The sequence below is a fragment of the Aythya marila genome, assembly GCF_965140915.1.
Source record: "Aythya marila genome assembly, chromosome: 2".
Taxonomy (NCBI): domain Eukaryota; kingdom Metazoa; phylum Chordata; class Aves; order Anseriformes; family Anatidae; genus Aythya; species Aythya marila.
The window spans coordinates 124305244-124324973 of record NC_139043.1 but is presented as its reverse complement, the minus strand read 5'-3'; the positions used below and the strand labels follow the sequence as shown (position 1 = coordinate 124324973).

General features: G+C 38.7%; 1 protein-coding gene across 2 annotated transcripts in view; it reads right to left on the bottom strand.

Annotated features, from left to right (window-relative positions):
* LY96 (lymphocyte antigen 96) overlaps positions 1-19067 on the bottom strand; it is a 28699-nt gene extending 9632 nt beyond the window's left edge. The window contains exons 1-5 of one of the 2 annotated variants that reach the window (XM_082752700.1): positions 18575-19067; positions 17058-17147; positions 15902-16030; positions 13921-13973; positions 11758-12676 (exon numbers count right to left, since the gene is read on the bottom strand). In XM_082752700.1, coding sequence (XP_082608826.1) covers positions 12575-12676; positions 13921-13973; positions 15902-16030; positions 17058-17147; positions 18575-18668 — 468 coding nt within the window. In that variant the 5' untranslated portion in view covers positions 18669-19067 and the 3' untranslated portion in view covers positions 11758-12574. Of the gene's footprint in view, positions 1-11757; positions 12677-13920; positions 13974-15901; positions 16031-17057; positions 17148-18574 lie in introns of those variants that run through there. The other variant, XM_082752701.1, reaches the window with a different exon arrangement.
* Between the last annotated feature and the right edge of the window lie 663 nt (positions 19068-19730).

Below are 19730 nucleotides of genomic sequence, written 5' to 3'. Positions count from 1 at the left end.
TGAAGTGCTAACTTGGAAAGTCTAATGAACTACCTTCTCTCTTCATTTCACTTTGCCAACATCAACACCTTTATCTTTAAACACTTAACTGTTTGTCACTAACACTGCTGTACAGTATTTTATGAACACAGTGAAAAGGTTTCTTTACATTTCAGAGAGTAAGGATTCCCCATTTGCTGAACAGCCTCCAAACTCAAAGCCACATGCAGCCCACAGGCCTGTAATTTCTTAGCAAACAGGTCAGAATAACACATTGCATTCAATTTTAACACCAACCCATGGAGATATAAAACTTCAGTTACAAGAAAGCTGCCCAGAAAATCCTTTAGAGAAGGAACACATACAAGTCCAACAAGACTATAAGGCACTGAAGTTTCTGCCTTTAAATATATATCCAGTCCCATTGGGTTACTTGTTTGTTGCTATGAGGGGGGTTAATTACTTGTGTTTTCACCCAGCCAGTCAGGGACAGAGCTTTGGTTCTGTGCCTAGTCCAGTGTGGTCAGAGTATGTTCCCAGCTTTGTGGTCTGCCAAATTGCTTGAGATCATTGGTGCCCGTGTTAAGGGAAGAAAATCAGGGTCTCCACACTCTTTAACTCTCTGTGCCTGGCCATCCTAAGTAGCAAGGTTTTTAGTGAAACCTCTTTCTGGGCAGCATGGCCAGAAGCCTAACAATAATTTCTCATTTTTGTATGGCTCTGATCCAGCATGTTATGAGCAAAAGCAGGTTGGCAACCAACACCCTGCAACCCAGCAGTAGCACAGGATGTCTTTACCAGCATATCTGAAGGACCACTCCCCATCACAACTGACAGCAGCAGCATCAAGAAAGTGATCATCCCAAGACTGAAGACATTACCTTAGAAAAATCACTGTTAGAATTTTACAAATCTTTCTACAGATAGACATTTAGCTATTCTTAGCACTTCAGTGAAACATATGGTGATGTTTCCTTCACATTTCATGGGACAGATACTAAAAGGAGTATCCCTGCAGTCCCATATCTGCTCATTATCAAAAACATAGCCTATGAGCAAGTAGGTGAATGTAGGATTTCCAAAGCTATGGAAAGTCCTATAGGTGTAGGACTTCTATTAGAATAATTTCTGCAACAGCATTAGTTCTGATTAATTGTTAATATTTTTGTAGAGGCAAAAAAATTCTATCCAAACTGCAGTGTCACATTGGCTTACCAGAAGAAGGACAAAGACTTTCCAGCTCTAAATAAAGTTAATAGGTCTGTATCAGCTTTCAGCACATGGAATTTACCCAACAGATGTAAGAGAATAGAAAAAGTTGTGTTTGTTCCAGTTTTGAACAGACTGTGATGAGTAAAACCAAACACAGGAGCCATTTCTGAAAATCCCTAACACATGTGTTCAAATGAGCTGGCTTCATTTTATCACAGGATTCTTCAGCACCCTTGATGTTGTAATACTCTAAGCTGTGGCTGCTTAACACCTCTTAACACAAGGTACAGCCTACACAGAGAAATAACTTCTTGCTGGTTTTCCCCCGGTCAGAGGATTTGGGGCTTTGTCTGTTTTTTGTTTGTTTGATTGATTTAAATTGAAATTTAGAAAATGTTTAGGTTATTTCTTTACTTTATGGATGAGATCCATGTCTGTACAGAGGGGAAATACAGAGGTCTATTGATATTCTTTTATCCTAATATGGCTTCCATCCTAACAAACTCAAGATATTCATGCAGTAAGGGTAATTGCAGCCTCATCCAAATAGGAAGAGCGAGGAGAACCTGTGACTACATCAGGCAGTACAGGAGCTTTAACTACATCAGCTAGTGTTAAAAAGCAGCTCCCACTCCTTTGCTATGTCTGCTGCTAAAGCTTTTATGTATACAAATATATATTGTACACACACATAATTTGTTAACAAACTATTATGTTTATTTCTGTTTGTCTTTATGAATAAATATCTGTAGCATATGCTGATTAAAAGAACAATAATTTTTAACCATACATATCATATTCAAAAGCTGCATGCAGAACAAATTTATTGCAGATATTGTAAATAAAACAAGATTTAAAAGAAGACATAGAATAGCTAGGGCTTGTCTTGAAAAGAAAAACTGAAAGAATGTGTAAGGGCGTATGGCTGGCATGGGGCTGGAAACTGAAGACAATAGCAGAAGCAAAACCAATTAAAATTAATCCTAAGCCTATAAAAGAGAATGGCAAAACTGCATCTGAAAATAATATTAATGGACATGACATTGCAGGATATATTCACAGTAGTGTCCCAGGGAAACAAACAAACAAATTAAACCAAAACAACAACAAAAACCCACAAAAAAAAAAAAAAATCAAAGAAAATGTGCTTCTAGTTAAATTAAAATTAAAGATTAAATAAAACATACTTTCTGTTTTCTCCAGAATTTGGCTTTATGTGAAATGCCAACACAGGGGTCACTTTGCAGTATAAAATACCATTATTACAGCAGCTACTGTACCACTTAGTTTTTTCACCTTTGCAATGCAGGCTTTGGACAATTCTCTATTGTCTTTTGCTTTCTTACAGTGTAAGCACACTAGGCTGGTACATACTGTTAATCACTGTTTTTAATTTGAATTGCTATTAGTTTCTTTAATATTCAAAGCAGCCTTGCTAGAGAGTGAAACAATAGCTCCAAGGCAACAGAAGCTGTTCAAGTCCTTTATTTCACAGCCTTACTTTCAGGTTGATGCTGAACTATGGGCAGAGGTGCTCCAGCTCTCTCTACATCCAGATGACTCTCCATTTAGATGCTGATGGATAAGATAGCCTCCTCTTCCTTCTTCAGAGCAAAATGGGAGTAGAAGAAAAACGAGAGAGAAGAGTGGTAACAGCCCCAGATTGGTGCTCACAGAAGCAGCTCAGGTATTGGTAGGCATGCAGCACAGGAGGCCTCCTGACCTCGGTGACAAGACACTTACACCATTGCAGCCAAGTCAGTCAGATCCCCACAGGCCTCATCATCAAGCTCTGAAGGTGCTTGAGCAATCACGAGCAGTTTTAGTCACAAACAGAGCACAAACCAAGTAAGGGATTCTTGACTATGCTCTGCTGCCTGTTTCCTCGGTGGCTTAGTATCACTGTTACTGCTTTTCCTTACAACTTTTCTTGTATGATCTCAATCACTCTCCAAGTTAATTAGTTTGGATCTAATTAGTAGGATAATTAACACCACTTTTTAAGAAAAAAAAAAATATATAATAGTTCTTTTCATTTCAGTGCTGTATGACTAAATCTGAACTTTGCCTTCAACTCAACAACTCTTGAAAAGATTGACCTGATAGCAAATCCTTTTAAGTGTTGGCCAGGAATCAGACTCCCAACAAATTATAATTTCAGGTCTGTTTCAGGAGAAATACACATGATCACTATGGGAATTGCCATTTAGGTTTCTTTTGATAGTGAGCCTATAAAGGTGACGATTCAGCCAGTGGGCAATGTTAAAGCCTTCTTCAAAACTTTAACTTGTTCATGGAGTTGAGTGACCCTGAGTTATCTGACAAGCAAAAAACCTCACCATGTTGTAGGAGATTTTTATACCATAGTTCATGTGCTAAGGGGAGGTGAGGAAATTTGCTAATACAGAGAAATTTTCAGGAAAAAAGGAGACCTGTAACAGGGAAAAAAAAGTAAGGCAATATAACTTTAGGGGAGATTCTTCTTTATCTGTAAAGCTGCAATAAGTTGTATTTGCCTTTGAAAATGCAAAAGGAACATCTAGGTCTGGATGCTAGCACCTGGGTATTTAATTTGGTGATAGTCAATGAAATCCCATGAGGCACAAACTATTTAATCTATACCTACTGAATTCTAATATTGCTGACTATATAAGGGACAGACTTACACACAGTTTAAACAGGTATTCCTCCTTTCAGCTTTGGTATTTTAACTGAATTGATTGTCAGTGAAGACATTTCCCGTACAGCTAAACTTTGATCATGAGGCAGGGCTTGTGATGTGCTTGTGCTATTCAAATATGTGCTTATTTTTAAGTGCCTTCTCTTAGACTGTAATAAGCTTACAAGGTGTTCAGAAACTGCATAAAGACTTCTCTTCATCAAAGCAAATATATCTGCAGATTTTGGGAAAATGCCTGCACTGCACTCCCTAAAATGCGATATGTGATTAGGTTATTAAAGACTGAATAGCAAGGCTGTAGCAGAAAGGAGCACATTAAAAATGAGTGACAACACTTCCTGATTTGAGTGTATAACTATGCAGCCTTAATATTCTCTGTACTGTTTCAATTTTTTGCATAAAATTTCTTGCAGCAGGGACTTTTGGTTGTTTGACAGATTCAGACTGACAGTCTACAGGTGAACAGCTTTCTGCCATGTTACTAGTTTTCTGAGCCATTTAGGAGCTTAGTGACAAGTGCATATTATGTGTAGGCACTTATCAAGGGCCAAGACGTAAAAGTCTGTCTAAAAAATGGCTTCATTGACTTAAGCAAGTTTGTGTCATGCTTGAGGATGCGTAGAATTTGATTCCAAGTACAGAGCTTCCTTTCACATTTGATTGCTCATTTTTTATTCAGCAAGATAATAACCTGTCAATCTTCAGCGAGAATAAGCTCTCCTAACACTCCAATTCATAGAGCAGTTGTTGATTTTACAAAGTGAGGCACTAGCTTACAGCCAACCTCCCTCTTTTATTCCAGGCTTTGTACCAACTTTGGAAGAGTTATTAAGAATTTAAAAGCCTAAACAAAGCAAATTCCATTTCTTTCTTGAACAATTTAGTATTTATCTTACCAGTTTAAATAGTCAAATATTGCTTCCTTTTTTACAACAGAAATGAATAAAGTATATAAAGCATTCAGTCAACATTGTGCAGTTTGCTTTCATGAGCAACAAGATCTCCTGAAGGGAATAATGCATAAAATGTAGAAGGGAATAATGCTTGATAACACAAAAAATGTACCCTGTAGAATATGATAAGTTTTATTACCAAGCATATAAAGTAGCAGTTGCTGGTTTGTGTGAAAATCCCTGCTGTTCTGCTATAACTAACACCCCCCGAGGAATGGGGCAAAAGCCTCACCCCTCGAAGAGGCCTTCGCTTCAACTACAAGTGCACAAATTGCTTCACAAATTTAAAATGGCGTGAGGGGAGGGAGGAAATGAGAATACTCACAACCTCGTGCATGGAATTCAAGATCAAGAACTTGAAAAATTTGGAAATGCAAGATAACCATCAGATTGGTGTTTTGTTTTTGTTGTTGTTTTAACCTTTTGATATTTATTTCTTCTTAGTAGAAAAACATGGCATGTGTAGATTGGTCAGGTGACCATGTAATTGTTATGTTCTCTCTATGTTATTTCGCACATGACAAGACACTTACCCTGGTATAAAATACCTTCTTTTTTATTGTTTTCAGTATCTTGAACTTTGGGACCAGATGCATTCGTATTTCATAGTTTGTAACTGGCCAAAATGTAAATAATACCTTGTTATGTAATACCTTGTTATGTAATTAGTGAGCCTGACTCTAATTATCTTTGAGTAAAAATCAAACAGACTAGGAGACAAGACAATTTCATCTTGTCAGTGCCAATCATTTACTTCCTCTAAGGTCACTCTTGCAATATATAGGGAAATTATACCTAATTATACTTATCCATTATTACTGTGATTTTAGGCAATTCAGGCTAATTTATAAGATCAGACTACTTCAAACCTATACCTTGGTGAAAGCTCACCACCCTGCAGAGTAGATGGTGCTGGGTTTTAGCTGAAAGTAGACAGTCAGGTCCATTGGGGAGAGATACTGGCTTTCCTCTTGTGCACCAGTTACAGAAGTTCCTGCGAATAACCTCTGTGAAACGGGTAAACTATGAAATGCCCATAAGAGACAGTAGTCAAAAAGGTTTCCTCCTGATTACAGTGAGCAATGTGCCTCAAAAAGCATTGCTTTTTTCTTGTATTAGTTTCTCTACCTTCAGATCTTACCACAGTCACTTGGTTAAATTCTGCGATGCTCTTCAGAGATGTCAAATAATCTCATTGCCCATTACAAAATCAAGGGATTTTTGGGTCACTTTCTTGGGGCTTTATGCGTAGTATGTGCTTTGGATCTGGCCATGAATCATTTCAAAGAAGCCTTAGAATACTACTTCACTAATTTCATAAATATTTATACAGTAACCAGCAGGGAAGCAACAATCCTGATTACAAGCTACTTACAGAAGGCATCAATGCAATACAAATACCAAAAACAAACAAGTGATCAAACAAATAATTATAATTGTAGTTGCTGAATACCTTGACCTTATGGTGAATTTTAGCTCTTCTCACTGAATTATGGCATCTTAGTCATTCTTGTTGTATTGACAGAATGTTTGGAGAAAATCTTCTCTTTCAAATGAATCTAATATTACTGCCTGACTCACTGATACTGTGATCTATAAATATTTTAAACATCTTGCTGCATTTGATTATCTATTTTATGTAACTCTTTACCCCACCTATGCTTTTTCCATATATTCTTCCATACTTTCAAAGCTGAAACAACAATCATCATTTTATTCCACATTTTCTCCCCCAGAACACTGTGATTTTTTGTGAAAGAGTAGAATTCTATGAAGATTGCCTGTGACTGTTGGGGGAGAAGCAGTGAAGAATGAAGCAGCTGTGTTTCTGCTCCCTTCACAACAGTGACTGTGATGGTGAGCTTTGCTGATCAGTGTCCCTCCACAGAGGCCAGAAGAAGGCATTCTCTGTGTTGCTTCCCTTTCCCATGCACGGGAATCGAGTTAACATTGTAGCAGAACCAATACCAGCCTGGAAGGAAATATTGTTTATTTTATCACAGACTTCTCATTTATACTTGCAGGACTGTGCTAAGACTGGTACATACGAAAATGTATGCTGCTGAGTACCTCCAATAAGATTTGGAGACGCTCAACACCTCTAGTATGGCTTATCAGAAGTTGGCAAGTCAGGTCCAGGATTTCACTAAAATCCTAGTGCCAGTCATGGCAGTGAATTGTTAATCATCTTCATGCTCGGGTGACTCATTCACAGGCTTTTGAGTATCACTTCTAAAAGACTTGCACCATCTTTCAGCTTAAGCCAAGAACAAACCCTGTGAGGTCTGTGGTTTCCCCTCTCTATGCAGAGAGGCAACAAGCCAATTAAATGCTGGTGCAAAAGAAGGAGTTGTATAGGTCAGTCATATTTTATATACTTATAGCATTTGCTTGTTATAGACCCAAAAATGCTAAATGTCAAAAAATATGGTTTGGTCTGCTCCCCCAGTCTGCTTCCTGTTATATTTTTTTAAGTCTTCAGATTGCCCTTTACATACCAATTCCAGAAGGCAGCATATAAAGTCATATAAGCATATAAACTGGACTATGCATCTGCATCCTATTGGACAACTCAGATTGTCAAGTAGATGTTAGCATGAGTACAACTACCACAAGTTGACCCCTCTATATTTAAGTGAGTTGCAGCCCAATACTTTTATAACTTATTTGGTCAAAATAAATAGACAACATTCTGAAATTATCAAAACTATTTATTTCCCCCAACCATTCTTACACAACCATTTGTGAATCCTTTTTCTTTATTTTAATAGTTTGATTCACGGTAGATAAACTATTTCTTTTAATTTTTTATTTTTTTTTTTTTTTTTTAGGAAATCCTTTCTTCCATAATTAGAATATTAAAATCTTCAAAACTTTTACAGATTAGAGAAACTGTATATCTAGCAGTCAGAGCCTGATATGCACCTTGGAGAATCAGTAAGGCATACTGCTGCTGACAGTCTCTTTTTCTGACAGTTGTATGTGAAAATTTCATTAATGATGCTTGTTGATCTATTTTTAAAGCTTTAAACATATAAATCAAATTGCACTATGTGAAATGTCCCTACACATAGGACAGATTTCTTCAGTACCACATGTGATCATAAAAGATAGCTACCAAAAAAAATCAAAATCAAGCCATTCTAAAACAGAGTTAATTTAGGGTCAAAATGAACAGCAGCTCACTGTATGTATTATGTTTTGTTTGATTCTTTGTATTTTTAATGTATTTTGTAAGTGAAGGGCAGGTTTTTCAATTCTATTATTTTCAGAGGACTAACACTGACATTTTGCTATGTTTTCTATACTTAACTTTACTTATTGAAGTTGAGTGTTTTGTTTTGTTTTTTAATTTCAATTAATGAAAATGTAAACTACATAACTATATTAAAAATTTAAGAAAAAATAGATAATACAGTGAAGTGCCTAACTTGATTCTGCTTGAACAGAATGTGTAAGAGAATTAATCCAAATTCAAAATTAGGATGGAGGCATTTCTTCTGGAGAGATGTCAAATGTCATGGAGAACTCAAAACATAGTGGGTGTGCCTGACTAACAGAAGTTCCAGTTTAGGAAAATCTATTCTGTTGTACATTAAGTTTTTGTTCAGAACAGGAAAACAGGGGCATACAGGGACCTTAATACTCAGAAAGAATGACTGTTCCATCCTGTGAGCAAAGAAACAGGTTTGCTATTAAAAGTTTTGATTTCTTAGTTATGGCAGAAAGAAATTTAATTTTAAAAACACCTTTGACAGGTATTTAGTCTAAATCACAAGACAGAAAAAGGTTCTTTTGCAGGCAAAAGCTTTGGGAAACTGTTGGGCCAACTACATATGTGTATGTGTATATGTACATACATATATGTATATGCATATCTATTATATACATATATATATTTTTATATACATATAAGGCCTCTCTTTGCCAGTATGAAATGTATGTCAAGAAAAAGATGTCACGGACATACTTATCTACAGGAAGCATGCAGCAAGGGCCGTGTCTAGGATCCATAAAACTCAGTGCACGTGCACGGTGACTATTTTCTGGGATTGCTAAAGTCCACTCATTTCTAATGCAAGCAAAGAGAGTTTCCACAGTTCCTTTCTCCTGTCCTCTCTCCCCAGAGCTCTCCAGGCATGCCAGCCCTCCTTTCCCATCTCTTCCCATTGTAAATGTCATATCCCCATCTGCTGCCCCTGAACTCGCTGTGCTGGCAGGCTCATGTGGGCAGAATGCAGCAGCTGAGGTTACTCAGCACCGTGCGCTACACTGACGCTTCAAAGGCAATTACTAGCATTTTCCACAGAGGAAAAAAAAAAAATGTGCAAAAGGGATTAATGCTGCTGTTTCTCTTTTGATGCCTGTAGTGCAGATCAGGACCTATCTCCTGCATCATCCAGTCCAACTCCTTCTTGCTGCAGGCACTATATAGTTTATTCCCTCAGGAGAACTATGTGTGCTTTTTACCAGCCAAGCCAACTGGTGACTGAGTGACTGCTTTTGTCTTTCCAAACACCCCTAGAAACACGATATGCTTTCGTAAAATCTCAGTTATCTGGAATTTTCTTTCTACCTCCATCCCAAATGATGTTACTATTTGAGCCAGCAAATGTGTGCATTACTCTGGTCAGGAGGACTTCTCTTGTGTAAAATTATGTGTGCTTTACTGTTTTTATCAAATGAAACCATAATAACACAGCTCAGAAAGTGTGTGCTCTTATTGAAAAACACATTTTACAGGAACTGCTTCTTCTGATAATTGCATATTTGGCGACAGAGGGTGAGGGGGTGAAGAAAAGCTATTTTCCCATCTGCAGCAAATCCTGACAGCCGCTTAAAAACAACGGTAATGAGACAGAGAAAAAGAGATTTGTGAAGGTTTTAGATATTAGTTTCATGCTATAGCTGCACACCAGGCCTTCCTCAATTTGTTTAGGTTTATAGCTGGGGGATGGGGGTTTGCACAGCTCACTGGAACTCTTGGCAAAATACAGATATATCAGAACCTGTATTTCTCATTGAATGTTTTAAGCCAAAATTACTTAGTGAATGGCTTACTTCACAGCATTCACACCATTCAAATTCTGAATGAAGAGCCAGGAGATGAAGAAGTGAAAAAATGGATCAATGTTTGCTGACCCATTAAGTGGAAGAAAATTTCAGACCAGTCTTTACTGAGTTCAAGCAATTCCCCTCGTCCTAAATAGACTCCTCTTTGTTGGAGAGTCCTGAGTGTGGGCTCAGAAAAAATTTGGAAAGGAAGCAAGTTAAATGACAACTTTTGTCAACTACAGGCAACAAGGGAAGAAAGAAAAGTACTGTACCAGCAACTCCTGGAGAGCAAGATACAGAGAGCAAAGCTCTGCCTTCCACTGCTCCATGCACACTGTGGTACCTGGGCAATGTCAGGGCAAGCTGCCTGCATGATCTTGCACCTTACAGAAATTCTGTCTCTTCTTGCACACAAGGGAGCACAGAACCACAGCCAACAATACTGCAGTGAGTGGAAACCTTCGATCATGTGCAGGAGAGAGGCTGGAGGCCTTTGAAAAGTCTTGGCTTTATAAAGTTGTGGCTCCTGCTCTCTGCCTCGCAATCCTAGCTGCTGGCATGTGTAACCATAACCTTTCAGCTAGAGCTACACTATAAAAGTCTGCAATGTAAGCTGCTGAATGAATATGTTTATCTGTAAACATCCCTATTTAGATACAGAAATTCTAATTCTACCTCAGCATATACTGTAAATGTCTATAATATTTATAAGGCATTAAAACACGTGTTTATGAAAAAAACATGGGGCACATGAATATATTTGATTTCCAATAGCTGTTAGTTTCTCCTACCTGTGGTACCTGGTACTTAATAAATAAAACATTTCATCTAACCTGCAAAATAATTCAGGACAAAAACAATCTCAGAACACTGTCACTAAAAACTCTTTTGAGGTTTCATCTGGTTGGACAATTTTGTGAAATAAGTATGAGAGATCATCATAGTAAGTAAAACCTTTCCCTAAGCAGGTAATACTAACAAGCAAAATAGAAGAAGAAAAGTAGAACTTGGTTATCAGTCTGTCTGGCTGCTATTTTGGATTAAGAGGAAATGGGTTACAATGCTGGTAATTTCATTCAAACATAAGCAGTAACACAGTGATGGGCTGTTCACGATCTGTGATACATGAATGTATCACAGATGTTTTACACTGCCACTTGGATGTCATTGTGACTTCTTGTCTGCAGCCATAATGCAGTCCTATCTCATATTTTTATTGATTCCTGGTGACTTTACCTTGGATTGCCAAACTAGCTATTTTAAAACTATTTTAAAAGGACTAAATATATTTGTGTACATGTGTTTTCGTATACATTTTTTTTTTAATTTTTTTTTATGCGGTGCCCAACTTGAAATATTCTAAAGTGGGATGAAAAGCTTTGCTTCTGCTAATTTTCACGTTTGCTATTTAGCAGCCTGGGAGAGGAGGGATGGATAGTTCCCGTTTTCACGTTTTCGGACATTTTGAAACAATCTGTCAGACACAGCACGACCTAGCGGCCAGCACAACGCACAGCATCAACACGGGGACCTGTAGCGGGAAAAAGTGCCTTAATTCACCAAGCCTAAAGTCGAGTGTGAGGACACAGCATCATGATGCTGTACGTACAGTACCCGTCTGAAAGCAGGAAGCCCTTGCACACTGCACCAGTCTGCTGTCCTTCTCCGTGCATGACACCAAAGGGCCATGAGACCTGAAGGAGTTCTGGTTCTCTTCCTAAGGGCCAAACCTTGTCCTCCATCAAAGCTTTGTGGAAGGTCTTAAGCACAGAGGCGCAGCAGGGATGGAAGGTGGGCACTGAACACTGAGCTACCCAAGAGGCAGAAGCCACAGTAAGACCTTTCAGCTTGCTTTTGGTAACTGAGAAAAAGTTCAAGCAAGAACCACCCTCCTGCTTCTGAAGGAGACAGCCTGCAGGTTCTCTGCCCAGCAGATTTTTAGCTCCTTGCTCAACAAAACATAAAAACAGGCTTTGAGCCTGTGTGTTCGTGGTTATAGCTCTGGTTGGCTGAACTCAGCTGTACTGGATGAGTGCAACTGGAAACATACTTCACTTTGGATTTTATTAACGTCAGCCATGTAACAGATCATTGCTCCTCTTCTTCAGCTCCATGAAGATGGAGTGGAACATTAGGAAACATCTAAAAATCATCAGAAGAGGACCAAGAATAAAAGGGTTTTCACAAGCTGATTGTACCAACAAATTTTATTGTTAAAAGAAAAAAAAAAGCAATAAAAGAGAAAAAAAAAATAAAAAATAAAAAGACAAAAGAAAAAACCCACAGTGTTTCCAGATTCAAATGCTGTTATATTTCAAGTTGAGTATTGGCAAACGTCTAGTTCTTGCACTTCAAGGCTTCAAAAATTCTTATGTTTGTTTAGTGTAACCTGAAGTACTTGGCTTTTTTATAACCCAAGGCACCACACTGAAATGCAGCTCTCTGATATCCACGTGGAGTTATCCTGTGGGATCATCAGGATGCTTGATTCCAAGAGATTTTGTGTGCACTGGCTGAGGATCCAATTGCAGCCATGCTATGAATTGCTAAGACTCTCCATATTGTAGCTTTCCACACAGAACACGATGTTTTCTGCTTCAGGAAAATTAGAGCGTTTCATATTTCCTAGATTGGATTCCAGTTGCTTGCAGAAGCAGCCTCTGTGTTCCAGATTTATTTGAAATGTCTGTCACGTTCAGAAAGGATCTTTCTTCACTATCATGGTGTAATTCACACACACAACCATATTCTTCTCAGAATCATCAGAGAACGCTTCTATAATAACGCTATAATCTCCCTAAATTCCAACGAGAAAACAAGGAAATTAGTGCCTAGTGCTGCCCATTCTTGGCCAAGGGGCTACCTGAAGTCTCAAGCTGCCTAGTGATCTTTTCGCTTTAGCCTAAATCACAGTGCCAGGGCTTTCAGCTCGCTCTGGTCACAGTTACCAGCCCTGCATTGCTTGCCTTGACTGGGCACTGAGTGACAGTGCGCTGCTAGTGCCAGCACTGGTGGCCCAGCAGTCCCCAGCAGTTCCCAGCTCACCTTCCCTCACAGAGCAGAGCTCCAGGACTTGAGCAGAGTTCCTGGTTTAACACTGGAACATTGCTTTTACTTTTGAATATTGTTAGCCCTCTTCTAATCTTTGAGAAGGGTTTCAGGGAGGAAGAGATCAGCATGTGAAAAGAAACTAAGAGAAAGCATAATGGGCAGAAAGAATATGGACAGATTTATTCAAAAGGGAAACAGAAATAATTTACCAAATGAAATGGAACAATAGAAGTTACATTAACTTATATCTTTGATCTTTTCTTTTATAAAATAAAGGAGGAATGATAGGGGAATAATAACCTGAAAACATTTAACATTTCAGAGGTACTATTAATCTGGACTCATCCTTTCAAGCATAAAAACAAATTCTGACAGTTGCTACAGTTTGGGTGAACTTATCTTTCCACCAAATATATTAATGTAAGACATAAGACTTTTTAAAGTGAGTCCAGAGGAGGGCCACGAGGATGATCAGAGGCTGCAGCACCTCTCCTATGAAGATAGGCTGAGAGAGCTGGGGCTGTTCAGCCTGGAGAAGAGAAGGCTCTAGGGAGACCTTACAGCAGCCTTCTAGCGCCTAAAGGGGGCCTTCATGAAAGCTAAAGAAAGGACTCTTTTTCAGGGGGTGTGGTGACAAGGGATAATGGCTTTAAATTAAACAAGGGGAGATTCAGATTAGATGTTAGGAAGAAATTCTTTACTGTGAGGGTGGTGAGGCACTGGCACGGGTTGCCCAGAGAAGCTGTGGATGCCCCATCCATGGAGGTGCTCAAGGCCAGGTTGGATGGGGCCCTGGGCAACCTGATCTGGTGGGAGGTGTCCTTGCCCATGGCAGGGAGTTGGAACAAGATTATCCTTAAGGGTCCTTTCCAACCCAAACCATTCTGTGATTCTATGATTCTGTGATTCTACAATTCTGTGATTCTATGATTCCATGATTCTATGAAGTATGTTATTTTATCACTATTTATATACAATGTGGAAAAGTACCTTTGGAAATATTGTTCTTTTTCCTTTAATGTCAAATGTTGTTGTAATTGTTTCTGTAAAACAGAGAGAATTACAATATAAATGGTTATTTAATCATCAAGCCATAAATGAAACTTTCTGAATAACTTCAACATAGTGTATCTCTCAGCAGCACTACCAATGCCATTTACTCTTCCATGCATAAAGCCTTCACCTCTTTATTCTTCTACAACTCTGCCTATTTGTCTAAACTACATGTTAGAAAACAGAGAATAATCAGAAAGCCACTGCAACATCTTCTACCATCCCATCCTACTGTGATAAATCCAATAATTTAACTAGTAATAGTAGTTCAGACAAATGATAACTGAAGAGATCTGATACTCACTTACAAAGAAAGGAAAATGTGGAAGGCATGTTCTAAGCACTGTCCTGATCTTTTTGGCTTTTAAAATGATATCCTGAATTCTCTGCATCAGAGCCTTTGGCATGTTAATGTTAGTTAGCACCTGAAACAGGATAGACTCTTCTCTAATTAAAATAAATAAATAAATAAATAAATTACACGTCGTAGTGGGTTTACATGGCAAGGTTTTGGTAGCAGGGGGCTCTAGGGGTGGTTTCTGTGAGAAGGATCTAGAAGCTGCCCCGTGTTTGGGAAGGTCCCCACTGTTTTCCAGAGCTGAGCCAATAAGCGATGTTGTTTTGCGCCTCTGTGAGAGCATATTTAAGACAGGGGAAAAAATGCCACACCACACAGCAGCTGGGAGAGTGAGAGGAGTGAGGAACAGCCTTGCAGGCACCAAGCTCAGTGAAGAAGGAGGGGGAGAGGTGCTCCAGGCACTGGAGCAGAAGTCCCCTGTGGCCTGTGGTGAGGACCATGGTGAAGCAGGATGTTCCCCTGCAGCCCATGGAGTACCACGGTGGAGCAGGGTTCCACGCTGCAGCCCGTGGAGGAGACCACGGTGGAGCAGGTGACCCTGCACCGACGGAGGCTGCCACCTGTGGAAGACCCCTGCCGGAGCAGATTCCGGGCCGGACCTGTAGCCCGTGGAGAGGAGCCCACACAGGAGCAGGTGACCTGGCAGGAGCTGCTTCCCATGGGGGAGCCAGGTTGGAGCAGTTTTCTCCTGAGGGATGGACCCCGTGGTACGGACCCATATCTGGAGCAGTTCTGGAAGAGCTGCTGCCTGTGGGAAGCCCATGCCAGGTCAGTTCATCAAGGACTGTGTCCCGTGCGTGGGACCCCACAGTACAGGGGATGAGAGTGACCGAGAAGGAGCGGCAGAGAAGAAGCGCTGTAGACTGACCATAACCCCCATTCCCCCGTTCCCCTGCGCCACTTGGGGGGAGGAGGTGGAATAGGGTGGATGGGGGGAGGAAGGTGCTTTTGGTTTCTTTCCTTAGTTTCTCACTTCTCTAGCTTGTTAGTAATAAGCAATAAATCTTACGATCTCCCTATGCAGAGTCTGTTTTGCCCGTTACAATAATTACTGTGTGATTTTCTCGTCCTTATCTCAACCTTTGAGCCCTTTTCACATATTTTCTCCCCATTCCTTTTTGAGGAGGGGGAGTGAGAGAGCGGCTGTGGTGGAGCTTGGCTGCCCACTCGAGCAGAACCACGACACACGTAGATGGAGAGAGTATCTCTAAAACACCATCCATACATTTACCTGAACAAGCTGTTGTCTGTAAGGTAGTAGTGTCCCTAGATCCTCTCAAGTTTTGTGTGTAGTCCAGTCATATGTGGTCTTCCCATGTCATTTTAAAGTTGTTTAACAATAAAAGTGTCATAATGTGATAAAGGATATTATCAATCCCAATTTAAAGAGATGGAAACCACCACATGAAAACACTAAAGAACAGAAGTTGGAAACTCCACTTTATCTATCTGCATGGGTTGATCAATTAGTCTTTTAAAAAATCTGATAAGTAGTAAGGAACAGGTTATGCCCCTGTTGAGAGGGCAACCTGCAAGGCAAGGAAAAGCTTTCATACTGACCTCCTTTCAGCATTTCACACACATAGTACTCATCGTCGGCCCCACTGCAAATAATTTCTTTCCAGTGTAACGCTTTGGCACCATCATACCAGACAGTGAAGACTACCTTCAAAAAGGCGATGTCACTTTCTAGTAGAGACATTACAAGTAAGAAAAAGGTAACTGGCAGGTAGGAAAAGCACATGCACAGATAAACACTATTTAAATAAACACTATTTTTCTCTGAAATATGGATTTTTTAGAATTCCCCAAAATTAACAAAAATGCATACCTTGAAAACTAATATCCAGAAGAAAAAAAAAAAAAAGTTGTTTTCTTATCAAAAAGCATCAATTTTAAGAAATATTTGAGTGACAAATTTCACAATCTGTTCTAATTCATTCAGCAAAGACAATAGAGTTCACTCAGCTCCACAGCTCATCCAAATAAATCCCCAGAAGAGAACTCTGGAGGTCCCACACATGTAGCTGTGAACAAGTATTACAGACAATCTGTGCTGGTTGCTTGTAGCCCTTGTAAAGATATCTTTCTTTGGAAGCAATCTTAGCACACCTCCAGAGCTTTTACAGATTATGTGAAATTTGTGATACAGCTCTTTCTTGACTAACACAATTTACTGGCTTAAAGCTGTGTTTAAAGAGTAGTTTAAAGCTGGGTCTGCACACACAGTCCGTTACCACATTTCCAGCTTCTGGAGTATGCATGTTCTTAGTAGAATTCCTGCCAGGATATTATCTCTCCTTAAAATGGCTTGTGTCTTTTTCAGACCAGAAGAGCTTATGTGCTGCAAAATATTGTCTGTTTTCTCCATAAATACCTGAACTGTCTCAAATTTGCATGTACAGTACCAGTCAGTGTGCTGAGCTCTGGCAACTGCTCAAACAAGTCAAACTCAGGCACACGTATTCCCACAAATGGTCTAGAAATCATAATTTCTGTCCATCGCTGCATTTCATCTATTGCACTGCTAATCACATAAACTTATCTCCTAAATAATTTGACATTTAGTATAAAGTATAATCCTTCTGCCTGCGCTCTCTCTCACTCTCTCACCCTCTCTCTCTCTCTCTCTTTCTCTCTCTCTCTTTTTTTTTTTTTTTTTTTTTTTTTTTTTTTTCATTTGGAGAATATAACTCTCTAGGCATGAGTGACTCACTTGGAATCCAGGTAAGAGCAGCATGCCAGATGGATGTGTTCAGCATGGTGCAAGGTGTCACATTAAACATGAAATCATGAGCTGCAGAATCTACAGGATAAAATTATTTCATGTTATTAGTGTGAACAGTCTTCTCCAGTGAAATGATAAAAACTTACATATGTATACACATATATATATACAAACACAAAAATATATTAAAAATATATTTAATATAAGGTATATACTATAAAGTTATGTTATCTAATGATCCATGGTACACATTAAATATATCTCAAAGTGATATTTCTGATTATTTACATGCTTAGAAGACAAAAGTAGTATCACATTACTTTGAGATTTAGTAAGAAGAAACAGTTTCAGGGTCATTTATATTTGTACTCAAACACTCAGAGGCAAAACTATGCTTACTTCTACTTTGAAGTTACACACTTTTTATTAGCATTATGCCAACATGGACCTCTGATGAACATATGCTGACTTATACTAACCATTGAAACTATAAGCTTGTATGTTGCCCGAGGCTAGCTGAAGGCCTCAGGTAGCAACAGTGATTTATTTCATCATGATTACAGTGAGTTCTGTCTTCTATTTTGGGGATTAAAGCAAGGGATGTGCCAAGGGAAACTGTCTGACTGCTGGTAATTGGCACTCATGTTCTTATCATAGTTACATACAGGAAATTATGATAGAAAAAAGGTCAAACAAAACACACCCTGGTCCCAAAGGCTCAATTTGCAAGCTTAGGTATAGCCACTTTTACACTTGTTACATTTTTTAAATGTGTGTTAGCATCAAGCAAAGTACCCAAAATAAACATTCCCTCTTGAGCCTTGGTTTATAAAGCTGTTTTATGGGTAATACACATTAGTAATGCACATAGATTTTCAAAAGGCATAGTCCTTTCCTTGTGAAATATCTCCTAAAAATCTCACCTTTTTGCCATTGAGTTCACATGGGAACACTGAGCCTGCCTAGCACTCAGAGCTGTGAGGTGCCTAGTTGTTGCAGAATTATGAAAAAAAAAAAAAACAGTAAACTACACAGATCCAGTGGCCTATATCTCAGAGATGGCAAGTGAGGAAGAGAGAAGCTTTGTTGACCCAGAGCTTCTCTGATCCCCCAGCCCAAAACAGTCTTCTGCTTTTTTTTTTTTTTTTCAATAAAGTTAAAGCTTTTGAATGTAAGTTATTGGTTTAATAAATGTGGATATTTTATACAATACATCACTTGTAAAACAAGTTTAAATCTTTTATCTTTCAGTTTTTCCTGAATCAAAATATGTCTGCTTTACTTAGCAGTAAACAACTTCTCTCTTAGCTGCTGCAGCCATCATTGTGGTAATATTTACACCAACGCAGCATAATTCCCATAATCGGGTGATTAATAACAGAAATATACATCAGCTGAAATTCTTATTTATATTTTCCTATATTCATCAAAGAAACTTTTCCTTAGACTGCCACATTTATTGTGTACAAGCCAGTAAGAAAAGAATAAACTATTTTTTTACTTACCACAAAAAGTATATGACATTTCTAGGTCTGACGACGTACAAAAAAATCCTCTGACTCCACGGGTGAACAAAATGAAAAAAACAAGCCCAAACATGGTTACTTATTTTGATCGGTACTGGACAGAACGCTTTGTTTGGGGGAAAGAGGAACAAAAAATCAGCATAGTCATCCTCAGTCACATGTCTTCAGGGAATATTCAGTTATTTTGTCACGTTCTCTACAATCTTAATTAATCCTATTGCAGCACTATCAGTTATCATCATAATAAATTTTGTGAATAAAATTTCTGCCTTCGTTGTTATGTCTTCCCCAGACTATGTAGCTCAAGCCACGAGTGAAAACTGAAAGAGAAAACTGTATGAAATAGGGAAGTGAGAAAAACTAAACTTATGTTTACCAGAAGAGTGTAAAAGGCAAGTTGAGTTGACTCAACAGAAATAACACTTGCTAAGGCATAATTTCAAATGGCCACGAGATTTCCTGTACATAATAAAGAAGGGAAAAGCTATATTTGAATGATTAAAAAAAAAAAAAAAAAAAAAAGTGCACTCCTATTGATGGGTTAGTCAAGAGTTCTCACACATTTTCAGAATGAATTTCTTGCAAAGTTTATTATACCTTAAGTACACTCTGTATACTCAGACATTATGGATAAGTTTAATCAATGACATATTTCCAAATGTCAGTAAGGATGGAGCTCAATGCAACCATCTAACACGTTATCAACCAGAACCACTGATGTTCTGCACTGCCAGCTACTCCCTTCAAAGCTGTATCTATTACAGTTATACTTCTTAGTGAAAACTATCTTAAAAATCCTTAAAAAATCCATGACCCCCTTCTACCTTTCTGACCTTCTCTTCCCTGCAATCTCTATCAGAGTAGCTGCACCACCTGATTTGTACAGGAGCACCAAGTCCAAACACTGAATGTTTTGCCGGTGTAGTGCACAGCCATGCATCCAGAAGGATACTGAACATGAGGCAAATAACAGCCAGTGCTGTCAAATTTAGATTGAGATGTTTCTGCAAGAAAACAGAATCTACCTGTCATAACTGAAGATAGATTTTGAGCCTGATTTTAACCTGGGACATTGGAAAGCAGCCTAGGTTGCAGATTTTGGTGCTTATATTTAAAACACTAAAACAAACAAATT